Source organism: Lontra canadensis, unplaced genomic scaffold, assembly GCF_010015895.1.
Source record: "Lontra canadensis isolate GAN:19392208 unplaced genomic scaffold, GSC_riverotter_1.0 scaffold15, whole genome shotgun sequence".
NCBI lineage: Eukaryota > Metazoa > Chordata > Mammalia > Carnivora > Mustelidae > Lontra > Lontra canadensis.
This window is the reverse complement of record NW_022631009.1, coordinates 3,178,041-3,193,273: the sequence shown is the minus strand read 5'-3', so window position 1 is coordinate 3,193,273 and position 15,233 is coordinate 3,178,041. Positions and strand designations below refer to the sequence as shown.

The 15,233-nt window shown below is 42.4% G+C and overlaps 1 protein-coding gene across 5 annotated transcripts in view; it reads right to left on the bottom strand.

Annotated features, from left to right (window-relative positions):
• Positions 1–15,233, bottom strand: part of ENPP2 (ectonucleotide pyrophosphatase/phosphodiesterase 2) — a 105,114-nt gene that overhangs the window by 72,437 nt on the left and 17,444 nt on the right. For 4 of the 5 annotated variants that reach the window (XM_032858424.1, XM_032858426.1, XM_032858425.1 and 1 more), the window contains exon 2: positions 5,589–5,691. In XM_032858424.1, the coding sequence (XP_032714315.1) occupies positions 5,589–5,691 (103 nt within the window). Of the gene's footprint in view, positions 1–5,588; positions 5,692–5,901; positions 6,115–15,233 lie in introns of those variants that run through there. The other variant, XM_032858428.1, reaches the window with a different exon arrangement.

Here is a 15,233-nt window from a genome sequence, read left to right as displayed (position 1 = left end):
TCTCTAAATAAATAAATAAATGAAGTCTTTCTAAAAGGGTAAAATAAAAAATACAGTGGGGGTGCCTGGGTGGCTCAGTGGGTTAAAGTCTCTGCCTTTGACTCAGGTCATGATCCCAGGGTCCTGGGATCGAGCCCTGCATCGGGCTCTCTGCTCCGTGGGGAGACTGCCTCCCTCTCTCTCTGCCTGCCTCTCTGCCTACTTCTGATCTCTGTCTGTCAAATAAATAAATAAAATCTTTTAAAAACAAATACAACGTTCCATCTTACCATACATAGGCATCTTACCACACAGAGGCAGTGTCATAGAATTCTGGTGCCATTTATATGGGGAAAAACTACCGATAATTTAATAGGCCACTGGGAAAGGACGTAATCCATGAGAAGAGTGGTGACCTACCCATGAGTTCATCCCAGACGCCCAATCCTATCATCCTCTAATCCCCATCAATCCTCTCAATCCCTCTGCAAAACAGAAATTTTCAGATTTGGATGTTGATCAGTGAGGGAAGCAGTACAGAAGTTTGAAAACCTTTCATTTCCTAAAGCTGGAAGACTCTTTCTTCAAGCTTTGTGCGGTGGCCCTGTGTCCAGGGTCTGAGAGATGGCGCCCTGTCTCTTCCTCCCGTTCTCTGAGGTCCTCAGCCCGAGTGCTTGCTGAAAGTGAGAGGGAAGCCTTACAAGGGGCTGTGGGCTGTGGTTATGCGGCCTCCTGTTTAAGGGCACTGACACAGAACTGGTTCTCCTCTGTCTGCCTGCCGTGTCTGAAGTAGAAACCACAGGGAAAGGAGGCTGTCAACATGGACGACATTCAAGATGCTGACCAACTCTAGCATTTCATGTTGTCTTACGCCTCTTCTGGAGTATATGATTCATCCTTTCTGGTCATACTTTCTCATACTGCCGTGGCCATGTGTTCCTGATATGACTGACCTTATCCCATAGGGAGTAGCCCTTACAGACAAGTCTCCATGTCAGTATCTCTGCTTCCTAAAGACATCAGTTCCTATAGATGCCCACTCTGGCGGCACCACTATTCTCTCCTCCTTGTCAGATTCTGGACCAAATTTTTCAGTAAATGGGCCTACCTGGGAAGTTTTCAGACACCTGCACTTTTAAAGAATTTATAAACATAACATTCTCATGTAGAAAGTTCTCATATACTAGAAGAAAACTGATTTATGCGACATAAATAAAACAGATTAAAAACTTTAGCTCAACTTTTGAACCCCTCAGGTAGCATTTAGGATGGTAGTCAGTAGAGTATGTCTGAATGGTTTGCAAATCTGCCCCCAAACAAGGAAATATTGTCGTCGAAATCACAGGTACTAGCGACTTGAAAAGGTAAAAGTTTAGACACTGGCCTTAAAACATAAGTGAAGATAAATTAAATGTATCATCATATACTTGACACCTTATATTCTCATCACCCCTAATATAGCATTTTGTTTTCAAAAACCTTTTCCGATAAAAAGGCAACATTATCCCTGTTTTCCTGATTGGAAAATCCAAACCCTCAGACTAATCTGAGCTAAAAAGGGCCTGGTTAAAATTTTAGATCATCTGAATACAACTATAGCACTGTTTTTGTTCACAAAGGATTTTTCAAATTCTGTACACAGTCTATGACTCTGATGAAGACATGATTTGGAAAGGTTTTTGGTTTGAGAATCTGTGTGGTAACTATGGGGGACTAAGATTTCTGGGTATACCAACAAGATAGAGAATTCTGTATAGTTTTAAGATAAATGAAAAAACCCTATTCCAGAGCTTCGTTTAACAAAGCCCTGAATGACCTGTGCTCTCCTTAGACTCTACTCTGCAAAGTTTTATTCCATTTACTTAAATCACCCCATGACTCGAGGTGCCTGGGTGGCTCAGTCGGTTAAGCAACCAACTCTCATTGTTGTGAGATCAAGCCCTGTGTCGGGCTCCATCCTGGGTGATGGAGCTTAAGATTCTCTCTCCCTCTTCCACTGTCCCTCCCCTCCTTGTCTTTCTCTGTCTGTCTCTCTCTCAATAAACAAACACCCCTGACTCCACATTTTATTTAACATCAAGTCCCAAAACATGATCTTAGTCATGACAGGGTCTTCCTTCCAGAATCATGGCTGGTGTATCTGTCTGCTTTGCAGTTTCCTACATGCTGCTCTGCCATCATCGAGACAGTTTTTTTTATTGTAGAAGGCGATTCTCAGACTTAATGGACGAACACGAACCTTCTCGTCCCTCTTACCATGGTTGTCTTCTCTGAGATTCACAAAGACTCACTTTCCTCATAAAGCTGTGAGAGACACTCCTCCTTGTCTATCTGCCCACGAATTTCATTCACACTCACACACTTTTAAGCTTTGGAGTCACTAAAAATGATGACGACTTGGGTGGGCTTTCGAGTCTCTCTTTGCCAGTTACTCACAAGCTCACAAACTTCCCTGTGCCTTGCAAGTATTAAGTGGCTTGTGTTTCAGAGGATAGCCCATTTCCATCTGGAGACTAAAAGGGAATCCATCACAGATTTCAATGAAATCGCCTCCACTCCGCACCACAAACATACACATACACATATGTCTGTGACTGCACAAACACACACACACACACACACACCTGTATGCATACAAATTCCCTCCCAACCTTAAAGGTAAATCAAGCTGGCTACCCCCAGACATATGCAACAAAGATGTCAAACGGATGTGCACTTCCTATTTACGTTTTCTTTGAAAACATATTCCGTCCATCCCGTGCACCTGATTGCCCATTATATTTATCCAAGAGAATTATACTTAGCTCTGCTTGTTTTATATCTCCTAAGAAATCCATGGATCTCTTACCATCTGGTAGAAGAAATCCCATTCTACCATTACTTCCGATGGGTCACTAGGCCCTAACAATAAACCAGCCAACAAGTGTGCTAGTTAGTTAATTATAACAGTCTGTTTGCACAGCCACAGCCTTGAAACTAACATCCCAGTCCAGAGTACAGCAGTGAGGGTCTGCCCATGCGTAGAACTTTCTCACCTATTCCTGAGGACTCTGAGAAACTACGTTTATGAAGCAAGAAGGTGCATGCTTTTGAATGGGAGCTCTTACTCTGGACAGTCTGAAGCTAGCCATAAATTAATACCCTTTGAGTTCCATTTGGTCACACTGTCTTGGAGCACTGAGCTTCTCCGGATTTCTCTGGAACATGAAAGCATTGCTGAAAATTGGAATGGCTGCTTTTCCTTTTTAGTATCTTGTCCTAATACATATATAAAATTTCACCCAGTGTTTTCTGATGTGAAGGCCTTGCTTACAGAGTAACCGGCCTCATACATTATCTGAGGGAGGCCCTTTCAGGGCACATAGAACATTTTAAAAAGATGAACATGATTAAACTCTCTGCATGACGCACTCATCCTGGTTTCCAAAGTACATCTCGGGGCTTTATTCAGGAGAAATCAACCATTAGTGCCCCAAACCCTGGTAAACTACGGAAACAGATAAATTAAAAATAAGAAGTGTTCAGGCATACCAAAATCCTAAAACTCAGACGTAAACGTCATCATATCCCCACTAAGATTCAAAGAGGTAGGATTTCCACTAAGATTATTTTAGAAGATACCATAAATAAAATAATCCACAATTTAATTAAATAATTCAAGAAGCAAATATTCTGTACTACATTTAAGATCACTTAGATGTACACATTACAATATAGATTACATTATTTTCACAGACATAACATAGACTCAGTAGTTCTTAGAGTTGCTTCTTAGAATGTATGGGAATAATTATGCACAAAATATATTTCAGGATTAATAAATCTGTTCTATACTTTCCAAGTTCTCCAGTAGAGCGCATCCAAATTCAAGGATCAATGAAACAGAATGGATAGAATCATGAGCTTTTTTTTTTTTTTTTAATCCAGAAGGAAAATTAGAAATCATCTAGGCCTGCTTCTCGTTATACAGCTAAGGACACAGACATCCCAAGTGACTTGCCCAAGGCCACACAGCAGATTCTAAGGATCCGAGTGGTCAGTCCAGGGCCTCATGACTGTTTGCCAAAAAAAAATCAACTATGAAAATAACGAGTTACTTCATTTTACACATTTATTAAGAAAACAGCTTGTCCTCTTGGTTTTGGCGTAATATAGGACTCTGAGGCAGAAAAAAGGTTCCTTCTAGGATGCACTAGAAAGAACCAGCAGTGGGATTTCAAGCTGCTCGTTTGCCCACAGGATAACACTAAGGCTCCAATCCCCCTGTCAGTCTGTGCAGTTACAGTCAGTGTTAATGGGAATTATACTTGTCTAGAACAAGAAAAAGAGGTCTTTGAAGACAGCATTTGTTACTAATAAAAACAGGATTCTCCAGCCCAGTGATCTCCTCTCCTCTTTCTCCCCAACAGAAGACAACTCATTTTGTCCATTTGGCCCCCTGGGGGTGCAATTTTTATGATCTATTTTCTCACTTTGTACCCCAACCACACCCCACTTGGACTCACTAAACTACTTCTCATATTATTCTTTCAATCTTCTGGCATGACACAAAAAGCAACTTACTTGAGGCAAGGAAGACCTAGTATTCCATATATATGTATATATATATACGTATATATATATACGTATATATATATCATGACTTGGTTAATAAAAGTTCATGCTGGCTCAGTAGAGACAGGTGATTGTCTTTGAGATCAGTCAGGTCAAAAAATACAGAGAAATTCAAAATCCGCAGGAAGGCAGACAAACATGCTGAGGTGTCGGAGAAAGTCAAGAAAATATTGCCCCCTAGAGTACCCATTACTTAATATGTAATTTTTATTTATAAAACCATCAGCAGCTCCAATTTCCAGGAAATTAACCAACTCATTACTTAAGACCTGGTCAGTTAAGCCCCCTCGGTCTGCACAAGGAGCTCCTTTATAAGAATTCCCACACTGCTTATGGCACAGTGTATTGTAAAAGGAAACTCTTTCACTTTGGTTCTATTAGTTAAGTCAAGGTACACTATTAAAACTTACTTGCCCTCATGCCAAAAGAGAAAACTGGGTGCAAGTCAATCCTGGGAGCTCTTCAAAGCATCTCCTCTCTCTTATATTTTCCTATTCTAGGTAAATCATAATCTCATAGTCCTAAATTCTGAAGTCTCAGAAAGACAGTTCACTGCTTTTTGCTCACTGACACCCCCTTTATACATTTCTTTTGGTAGATCAGAAGTTTCTGGAGACAAATTGTACATCCTATGCCATCTGACAATAAATCAAAGTCATGTCTCTCCAATATTAAACCAGCACCTGTTCCCACCACTTCTCTCTCAGCCTTGTCTGCTAACGAGAGTTTTAATTTTATCTTAAGATGTGTGAGTTTCAGAGAACAAAGATTGAAATAGCCTGTTATCACAGAGCGAGCCTACATGTTCTTGTAATTGAAACCACATTCTCTCACCTGAATTAAACACAGAGCTGTTTTTACTCCAAAGAAATCTAGGACTCAATTAGTTACACTGCAAGGTTAGCTTAAAGATGCATTTCGTGAGCAGCTCACATGGACCATCCAGTGCCTAGTATTTTAAAAGGACTGACAGCACAAGCAGGGGTCACACTTACCTGTAGGAGGGCCTTCATCCCAACCTTCGGCCCTCTTTATTCGATTTGCTGTGAATCCTAAGCAGATATTGACTCCGACAGCAAAAGTGAACAGGGATATGACCTAAAGGAATAAGGAGATTAAGGTGTCAAACCAATGAGTCAGATGTCACGAAGGCAACTGAAAGGACTTCAACATCACCACCCTACCCTATGACTTCCAAAATGCATCACAAAGCGCTGTCTTCAGTTTTAAAACAAAAAGAAAAAATCCCAAATCAGGAACCAGTTCTCCCCTCCAGTCCTTCCCCAGCGATGCCGTAATCTCGCCTACCTGATAGGGCCGGCCCTGGCTTCTCCTGGCCATGGCTGAGGGTTCTTGGAAAGCCTTCTGCAGTGCGTTCTCTTTTGCCTACACTGAATGCACTGCTTTTTGGGGCTCTGAGTCCAGTCTATTAACTACAAGTAATCCCACCTGGGAGGTTGACAGCCTCCTCTGATTTGTCCGGAGCTTGATTTCATCACGATTGGTTCACAAATGGCAGCTCTGAGCCTGAGAGGCTTGAAACATCCCTCTCCTCTCTCCACCCCCTTATCGGTCCCGCCCCTAACACACACACACACTTTCATGTGGTTTCCTCTGGTAACATGAGGGTTTCTTATGTTGCTGTGGTTAATAACAGTGCATGTTCATTTTCCTTCCCTCACAAAAACATGGTTTTTAAAAAAGAAACCAAATGTATTTGATCCGATCAAAATGAAACAGAGCTGCAAAAGGGTTTCCACCAGCTTTAAGCTTTTAAGGTTTACAATGTCGTTATTCAATGTAGTCAACCTCACGGCTTTATTTAAAAACACACACACACACACACACACAAGGAAAGTTTTATAATTTATGAGCCTAACAACTTTCCCTGTCTTTCCCATTTATTTATTTTCTCTGGCAGTTTAAATGACCCTGTCCCTACTGCCACATTCTCAGCTACTCCCGACTACTCAAATATTTCTCACGATAAAATCTCCCAAGATTGTAACTAAACACCAGAGATAGCATTATTTTTCCTCGTGGTATTGTTAGCGTTTAAAGAAGTAACTTTTATCAAAATGCTGGGAATGCCAGCTAAGCAGCAGAGAGTCCTTCTGCCCTGTGAGGAAGGACAAAATAACTTCAGCCTGTCTCTTCTTCCTGAAAAAATACTCTCAGCTTGGTTTATATTTGGAGGGGGAGGGGAGAGAAGGGGAGGATGAAGGGGAAGGGGCTGGATGGGGAAGCTTTATTAGTGATTGAATTTAGGAAGGAAATCCCAATGGCAGCAAGAAGTTAGCTTTAAAAATTGTTTCCCTGATTATTCCCCAGTTGTGCTGTCCTCTAGCCGCCCGCCCCACCCCCCGCCCCCGAATGCTGTCCTCTAAGGCCGTCGTAAATGTTAAAATGTTAAGTTTCTTTAGGAAGCATTTGGCAACCAGGAGGCTTCTGAAAAAAATCAAGGTCTCTAAATCTGAAACTTATTTAAATATTGTCTGCTTTTAGGATTCAGAGGAGGGAAGAAGGCTTGCCTTCGGTTTCCCTTGTGCCTGGAGGGTGGGGCGGCGGGGGGGGGACCATCAATCTCGGCTGAGGGTATGTGTGTACATTAACAAATACAGCACTTAGCATGCAACAGATTGCGAACCGGGCAGTAGCTCTGCTCAAATCAAACACGAGAGCACAAAAGCAAGACCTTGTTTACAGCAGGTTGCACAGTAGGCCTGGGTTTCATTATATATTCTAGAATTCAGTAACAGCTAATTGAGAAAAGGAAAACGCACGGCCAAACTTCAAGTTGCCTTTCTAGAATCCGTTCAGCTTTGTACTCTCGCAGAGAGGGCAGGCTTGTGGATGTTTCTCCAGAAGTCCCTTGCTTTATTTTCGGTGCCGTACTGAAATGATTTGGAGTCGGGGATTTGGCAAGTCTTATGAAGGATGTTTGCCCCGTGTAAGAGTCCTCTACTCCTCAGGTTCAAGTTCAAGGTGCAGCCTTGCTTTTTACAGTAGAAAATGATACACCGAAAAGGGGGGAAAAAAGCTCAAGGCAAACCTGGGATTGCCTCGCATTTGCCAACGGTGTTCCCAATGTTCCCCCAAAACCCTGCTTCCCCTTCTCTCTAACCTCTCTGGCCCTTGCCAACAACTTCAGTTTCTGTCTGACATTTGATTATAGAAACCCAGCTTGAGGATAATGAGGCCTCCCCTTGCGGTGGGGGAAGACTCAGAAGCTGAGCATCATCCATTAATTTTTTTTGACATACAGTGAAGCGGTGCAGAGAAAAAAGCCTTAAGTGTAATGTCGATCCATAATTGGCTTCTGTACAGCACTTGTTACCAGTTATCTAAGAGGACTGAGCTCAGGCATTATTTCCATCAACCGTTCTGTCAAGGAGTTTTGTCTTCAGGTCGTTGTGCCCACGGAACCCATTAAAACACACATATTCACATGTGCACGTGTGCACGCGCGCATGTGCACACACACACACACACACACACACACACCATCTAACCATACAGAGTTAAACAGAATTTTATTACAAGACATCATGATGAATTACCTCTCGGGGGATGACCAAAGTCCCCACCTCGGGCATCAAATCGACTACAAAATACAATTACCTTTCATTATCAAAAACAGAAAACAAAAAAAATCTGGAAACGCGTACCATAGGTCTAGAAACTCAACCAAGTGACTGGAATGTGGTCCCAAACCTTCTGTTAACACAACCCAATCAAGAAAGTCTACTTAATCTGGTAGTTTAAGATTCTGGAATAACGCCCTCCGTGGCTGGGTCAGTAAACAAGAAAGTGTAGGAGAAAGATTCAAATTAACTTCCAGAATGGTTTATCAATCCAGCCATATGTCAGAGAACACTGCCCCCTGGCAGAAAAAAAAACACACCCAGAACTATAACAAATCTTGCGACAGACTCAGGCCTTAGTAATCACTCTGTGGTTCTCAAGCTTTATTGGGCATTAGAATCAGGCCAGGATTTGTGGCCTGCTCCCCAAGATTTGGATTCACCCCTATGGGTGTAGGGGGCAAGGAGAAGAAACGAGGATTCTAGAGGTCAGACAAGAACTTTGCAGTAGGTTTTTCTGACACAAGTAATGTCAGAAACACATTGAGAGAACAGAGCATTGGAATAAATTATTCTGAGTAATTGGTTTATGTCCTGTGTGTTGAATTGCTTGGTCTCCTTCCTAATGTAATTTTCATACATGATGAAGAGCATTTATTCCCTATTAAGTGGACATAAAAGTCGAGAGTTCTTCATGACACAACATGGCTGTTCCTCCATAGGAATCATCTCCAAAGTGTAAGCAGCAGAAGAGAATTTTATTTACTTTGCTGGTGGCACAAAGCGGCAGTGTGTGTGTTGCCTGATTGCGATACAGTAGTTGCATTTATACTAACTAACGCACAGTCTATCTTTCATGAAATGGTTCTGTGAATCTTTGTTCCCGAGCCCTGATGAAGGTAAGAGGGCTTGAGGTTCATAGTGAGATTCGAAAGATACATAATTGAAGGTTGTCATTCTTGCCTCCTGCGGTAATTATGGAATGTTCATGAACTGATTCAGCCTTTATCAACATCCACTTTCTTGTGATGCAGAATTAACTACATCATGGCATCTTGACTGCGACTTGACCCTATTCCTGGAATTCCCTTAGAGGTCGGTGTTGGGCAGTTACTGACCACCTAATTTTTCAGTGGCATCTCTTGGCATAAATACAGCACATATGCTCAGAAAGTACGAAAAGAGCAGCCACATGTCTTCTCCCTATTTTAATTTAAAACTCTCTGAGCTGAGTCTTGCTTTTAAATTCTGCTGCGGTTGCCGGCTGTTAGAAAATTCAGGAGAAAAACAGGATAGCAGTCTTTGCAAAAGGGGTTTACCAATCTAAATTGAGCAAAAAATTATGGTGGCTAATGGAGGAGTGAGCGGGCACAATTGCTCCCACAAGTCAGGACAGCAGATGTGTACAAAGCAGATACCACTTAAGATTCTAAACCACCGATGCAAGGTTTTATGGGTAATCTATGGCCCCAGGGGGTTCTCCAGTGGAGAAATAACATACATCTATTCAAAAGCGAACAGGACTTACGTTATTAGTTATTACACCATTGAAAGCTGAAATCAACACTGGCACGTCTTTCAATGACCACAATTTATATAGTAAATCTCTATGCATGACACTTACTTCCAATGGAATCTAAGCATATGCCCCCCCACCACACACACACCAGAACAATCTCTTTCCTCTAAGAATCTTCATTCATTGCACAAATACTCATTAGCTTCCACTGCATGCCAAGCACTGTTCTGGGCACTAGGAGTATATGGGGAGCTGAACCAAGCATAGCCCCCTGAGCCCCCTAAAATCAATCAAACAGACACAGAAATAAAAGCAAAGTTGCACCTGGCTACGTGTAGAAATGCAGAGGTAAATGTGGCTATGAGAGCATACAATTTTGCATTGATCTAGTTAGGAGGCTCATGGAAGACTTTGTGGGGTATCAGTGGGGTGGAGATGTGCAGGGTAAGTGGGACCAATGAGGTAAGAGAGGAGAAGATACTAGACAGAGCATACAGCACGGGCAAAGCTTCTGTGTAGGGTAGAGGGCCAGCGCACCCATGATACGGAAAGACAGCTAGCTGGTCGACTAGAGCAGCAAAGCAAAAGTGAGCATGGCGCACAAGGACCGAGGGGTTAGCAGGGGCCAGCTCAGGTGGGGCTTCATCTGTCATGTGGGTTGTTATTGCCTGGCCCTACGAGCAATGGAAAACCATAGAAGGGCTTATGCAGGTGATTTACTCAGATTTGAAGGACAAATCTCTGTACAGTGTAGACAGGAAGTGGAGGGAGTCAAGGGCAGGTCCCATCAATCAGCTGGGAGTGACGGAGCTAGTGACAACTGGCACCAAGCCAGGCCGTAGCGGTGGGGAGGGAGAACACTGAGAGAGTCGGGGAAAGACCCGTCAATGAACTGGGTACAAGGAACGAGGCGCAGGAAGGTGTGAAGTGTGACTCCCGAGCGAATGAAGCTGAAATTGGGTGACGATGACCAAGTACACAGAGGGCTCAGGAAAGTCACTCCTTCAGTGCTAACTGGATTAGAAAACAGATGTGGAGATACGCACCCGCTTGCTAACACTCCAGAATTAGTTCAAATGAAGGGCAAGGGATATGGCTAATAGCTTTAACACATTTGTCCGTAATTGTAAAAAATCACCTAAGGCAGTTGCATTAAAGTTACCTTGGACTTTAAATACTGAAGACACACGCATTCATGGTTGAGGTTCAAAAGGAACTGTTGCCAGGAAAACTCCACTCCGTTGCTAGCTCTAGCTCATAATACGAACATTTTAAAACGTAGAAGTCAGTTTGTCTACTCTCAAAACCGCATGCTCAATTCTCACTCTCAAAACTGCATGCTCAATTTCCAGGTGCGTGGAGGAAGGACTTAACAGGTGGGCGAGATGGCTCCCCTGCGCGTGCAGGAGCTCGAGCGAGGTTCTGTGGGCGTGTCGGCTCTGTACGGAGCGCTGTGGAACACACTGCACGTACGGCCGCCTGTGAGACTGCAGAAAAGACGTCCACCCCCGAGCTAAAGGCTCATCCTTTGCCTTCCCGTCTCCCACCCCAGCAGGTTGCGAAGCTGCTGCCCGTTCCACTTGCAGATGAAGAAATGGAAGATCCAAAATTAAGTGACATCTCCAAGACAGGTCTAGAACCCAGTCACCTAAGCCAGCTTCATTCCCTCTCCCACCCTAGCATGACGTCCCTCTGTTACACCACATGAGGGCCTCGACTCTACACATGCAGAATACAGCCGCCCAGACAACGGGCTCACTTCCCAAGTTCACTCCTTCTCATGAAAACCTCCCGCAATCCCTCCGTCCCTTGTTCCTTATCATCAGACACCAAGTCTATGGGATCTAGATATTGATTCCAGCTATTACCATCCTTTCTCAGAGCTGGCTGAGCGTTACTAATATCTAAATGGTCTTCCCATGTGAATATTTTAGATGCTCCCCTCATCTTCATTCTTTGGGACACACATGGGCAGTTTGTCTCATGCAAATGGTTCTACCTGTTTGCATCTTCTGTCCCCTCCAAACACCCTTTCTTTGAGACCTCTCTTTTTTATATATATAAGATTTATTTATTTATTTGAAAAAGAGAGCATGACCAGGAGGAGCCAAGGAAGAGGGAGAGAATCTCAAGAGGACTCCCTGCTGAGTGCAAAGCCGCAGGGAGGTTTTGACCCTGAGATCACCACCTGAGCTGAGGCCTAGAGTCTGCCGCTTAACCCACTGCACCACCCAGGTGACCCGAGTCGTGGTCATTAATTAAGCCTCTCGTAATTCATTCCCATTAAGTGCCCAGAGAGGCTGGCATAAAATGCAGATCTGCTGATTTTCCTCCCAGTCTCAAAATCTGCATCAGTTCTCCAAGTGCGATCCCTGGGCCAGCAGAGTTGGGGTCACCTGGAAACGTGTCACAAATGCAAATCCTTAGGTCCTACCTCACGTCTACCTAATCAGAAACTCAGGGGGTTGCGGTGGGTAGGGCCACCACTCTGTGTTAACAGGCACCCCCATGCGATTCTGCTGCAAGTTTGAGAACCACTGACCTAAAGCATAAAATCCAAAGTCCTTGGCAAGGCAAATAGGATTCTAGTATATGTGCTGCCGAAGCGAGCAAGGCAAATAGGATTCTAAATCCAAAATTAAGTTCCCCGGATTCACATCCCAGCTCTACTACTGTTTAACTGTGAGACCTTACATTACCTTTGGCGAACTGCTTCTCCACCCTAAGACTCTGTTTTCTCATCTGTAACCAGCTCATAGGATTCCTAAGAGAATTACCTGGAATAATCTGGGTAAATTGCCTAGCTCAATGCCCGGCACAGAAGAATGTTTAGTAAATGTTAAGTTTTTTTAACTAGAGAAATATTTGTTGTTCCTTGATTAAGGTATGCCCTCTCACACATCCATTCTTTAATATAGATTGTTGCTTTGGCCTAGAGTGCCCTTCTCCACCAAATCTCCCTGGCAAACTCCAACATATTCATAAAAATTCAGGTCAGGGGTCACTCCTCTGCAAAACCCTCCCTGATTTTGCCTCTCCTATACAGACCAATGGACTCTTCAGCTCTGCTCCCTTATTGCTAATAAATCCCTTTTGAGGCCTCTCTGTCCCTTGGGATCTCTTTGAATTCAGGGACCAGTCATCATTGCACTCCACAGAGCTTTGCATCTTTCCTGGGATATAACAGGCAGACAATAAACCTTTGTTGAAGGAAGTACTTGGTGTCAAGAACTTTGAACTGGAACTTCAACTGAACTTCAATCCTTGCTCTCTTACTAACTACTACCTGGGTCGCTTCAAGCCCATGTTTCTGCATCTATAAAGCAGAACTCTTGGGTGAATGTAGTGGTTTGTAACATTTTTAAGCATTAAAACCTTATTTTCAAGTAAAATCTCAAATTGAATAGTAACATCTAAATTGGGAGCTGCTCCGCTTTAAGTGGGGGGAGCCAGGATCCTGTCTCACCAGCCGCCTCCCCTTCTCCAAGTTCAAGCTAATTTCCACACAACTCCTCGTGCTGTTTTTCAGCTCTGAAGTCCTCCTCTTTCCATGGTGTTCACCCAAATCTCAGTCAACTCGTAGACTTTCCCAAGGCTATGGGTTATTAGCAAAAATAATGTGCGTTCTTACAACACTGAGCTGATGTGAAGACGAACTGCTAAGAATGCATATTAAGCAAGTATGTTTGAAACATTGCTTGAAACATAGAAAATGTACAAATGTTAGCTATTATTACATACAGGAGGCTAACGAGTACATCTGTTATCATATTCTCAGCATTCAGCAAAGATCCGAGCACATAATAGGTGCTTAGTTGTGACACAGGTTCTAGGAAAATTTACTTTTCGAGAGATGATATGTAGCTTAAAGTTGGAAATGTTACAAACCAGCCTTGTCACATTCTCTCTGACCTCAAGAGAAAATGAGCGGCTTTTATTTGGCAGAGGGTGGGGTGACCCTGGGGACAGCCTTGAAGGCATGAGTTTGAATTACAATAACAAAGAGCCTCCACTCCGATTGGAAAGCCCCAAGAATTTGAGCTTCAATTCAAGAAATTTGTTTGAACACAAACCTCAAAGGAAGTTTATGCTTGCTACTGGAATGGTATCATCACATGCTTAGCAGCACAATGGTACCCTCTCGGAGAGGAAGCAAAACTGCTCCTTCTGTGATTCCCCCTGCAAACAAACAAGAGCTGGTAACATCCAACAAACTTGGAACAGAAGGGAATTTCCTCCGCCTGAGAAAAGATTTCTGTGAAAACTTACAGCCAACATCATACTTAACGCTGAAAGGCTCAATGGTTTCCCTCTAAGACCCAGAACAAGACAAGGATGTCTTTTCTCACCATTTCTAGTCAACACTGCACTTCTAGCCAGAGCAATTAGGCAAGAAAACAAACAAAAGGCATTCCACTTGGAAAGGAACAAATATAGCTATCTCTATCCACAAGACAACATGAACTTGTATGTAGAAATCTTAATGAATCTATTTTAAAAACTCTTCAAATAGCTAAATTATGGAAAGTTGCACAAGACAAGCTAAATACTTTTAAAAATCACTTGTGTTTCTGTACACTAGCAATGGACAATCTAAAATAAAGTTAATAAGAAAATTGCACTCATAACAGTATCAGAAGGTATAAACTACTATGAATCAATTTAACAGAAGAAGTATTAGATTTGTAAACTGAAAACTAGAGAATGTCACTATAATACATTGTGGAAGACCTAAATAAATGGGAAGACACCCATGTTCATAGATTGGATGACAAGATGTCAAGATAGCAAGAACATGGAAAAGGTGGTCCACAGCATGGGAGAAAATATTTGCAAATCATACATCTACTAAAGGGCTGATACCCGGAATACACAAAGAACTCTTGCAACTCAGCAGTTAAAAAAAACACAAACCCCACTTTTTTTTAATGGACTGGAATAGACATTTCTAGAAAGAAGACATATAAATGGACAATGAGTACAAGAAAAGATGCTCAACAACATTAGTCATTAGGGAAATGCAGTTAAAACAACAATAAAATACCACTTCACACCCACTAGGATGGCTAAAATTAAAAGCATACAATAACAAGTGTTGGAAAGGATGTGACAATAATCGGAACCCTCATATATTATTGATAGGATTATAAAATAGTGCAGCCACTTGGAAGACAGTTTGGTAGTTCCTCAAAATGTTAAACATGGAGTGCCCATTTGTCCCAGCAATTCCACTCCTAGGTATACCCTAGAGAAATGAAAACATATGCTTATATAAAACCTTGTAGACAAATGTTCATAGCAGAATTATCAACTCATGAATGGATAACTAAACTAAGTATATCAATACAATTAAATATTATTCAGCAATAGAAGGGAATGAAGTCCCAAAACACATTATAATATGAATGAACTTTGAAAAAAAATCAGGCAAAAAAAACTAAACACAATGGCCACATATTGTATTGTTTCAATTATATAAAACATCTAGAATAGACAAGCCCATAAAGAAAGAAAGTAGATTAGTGGTTGTCCGGTGA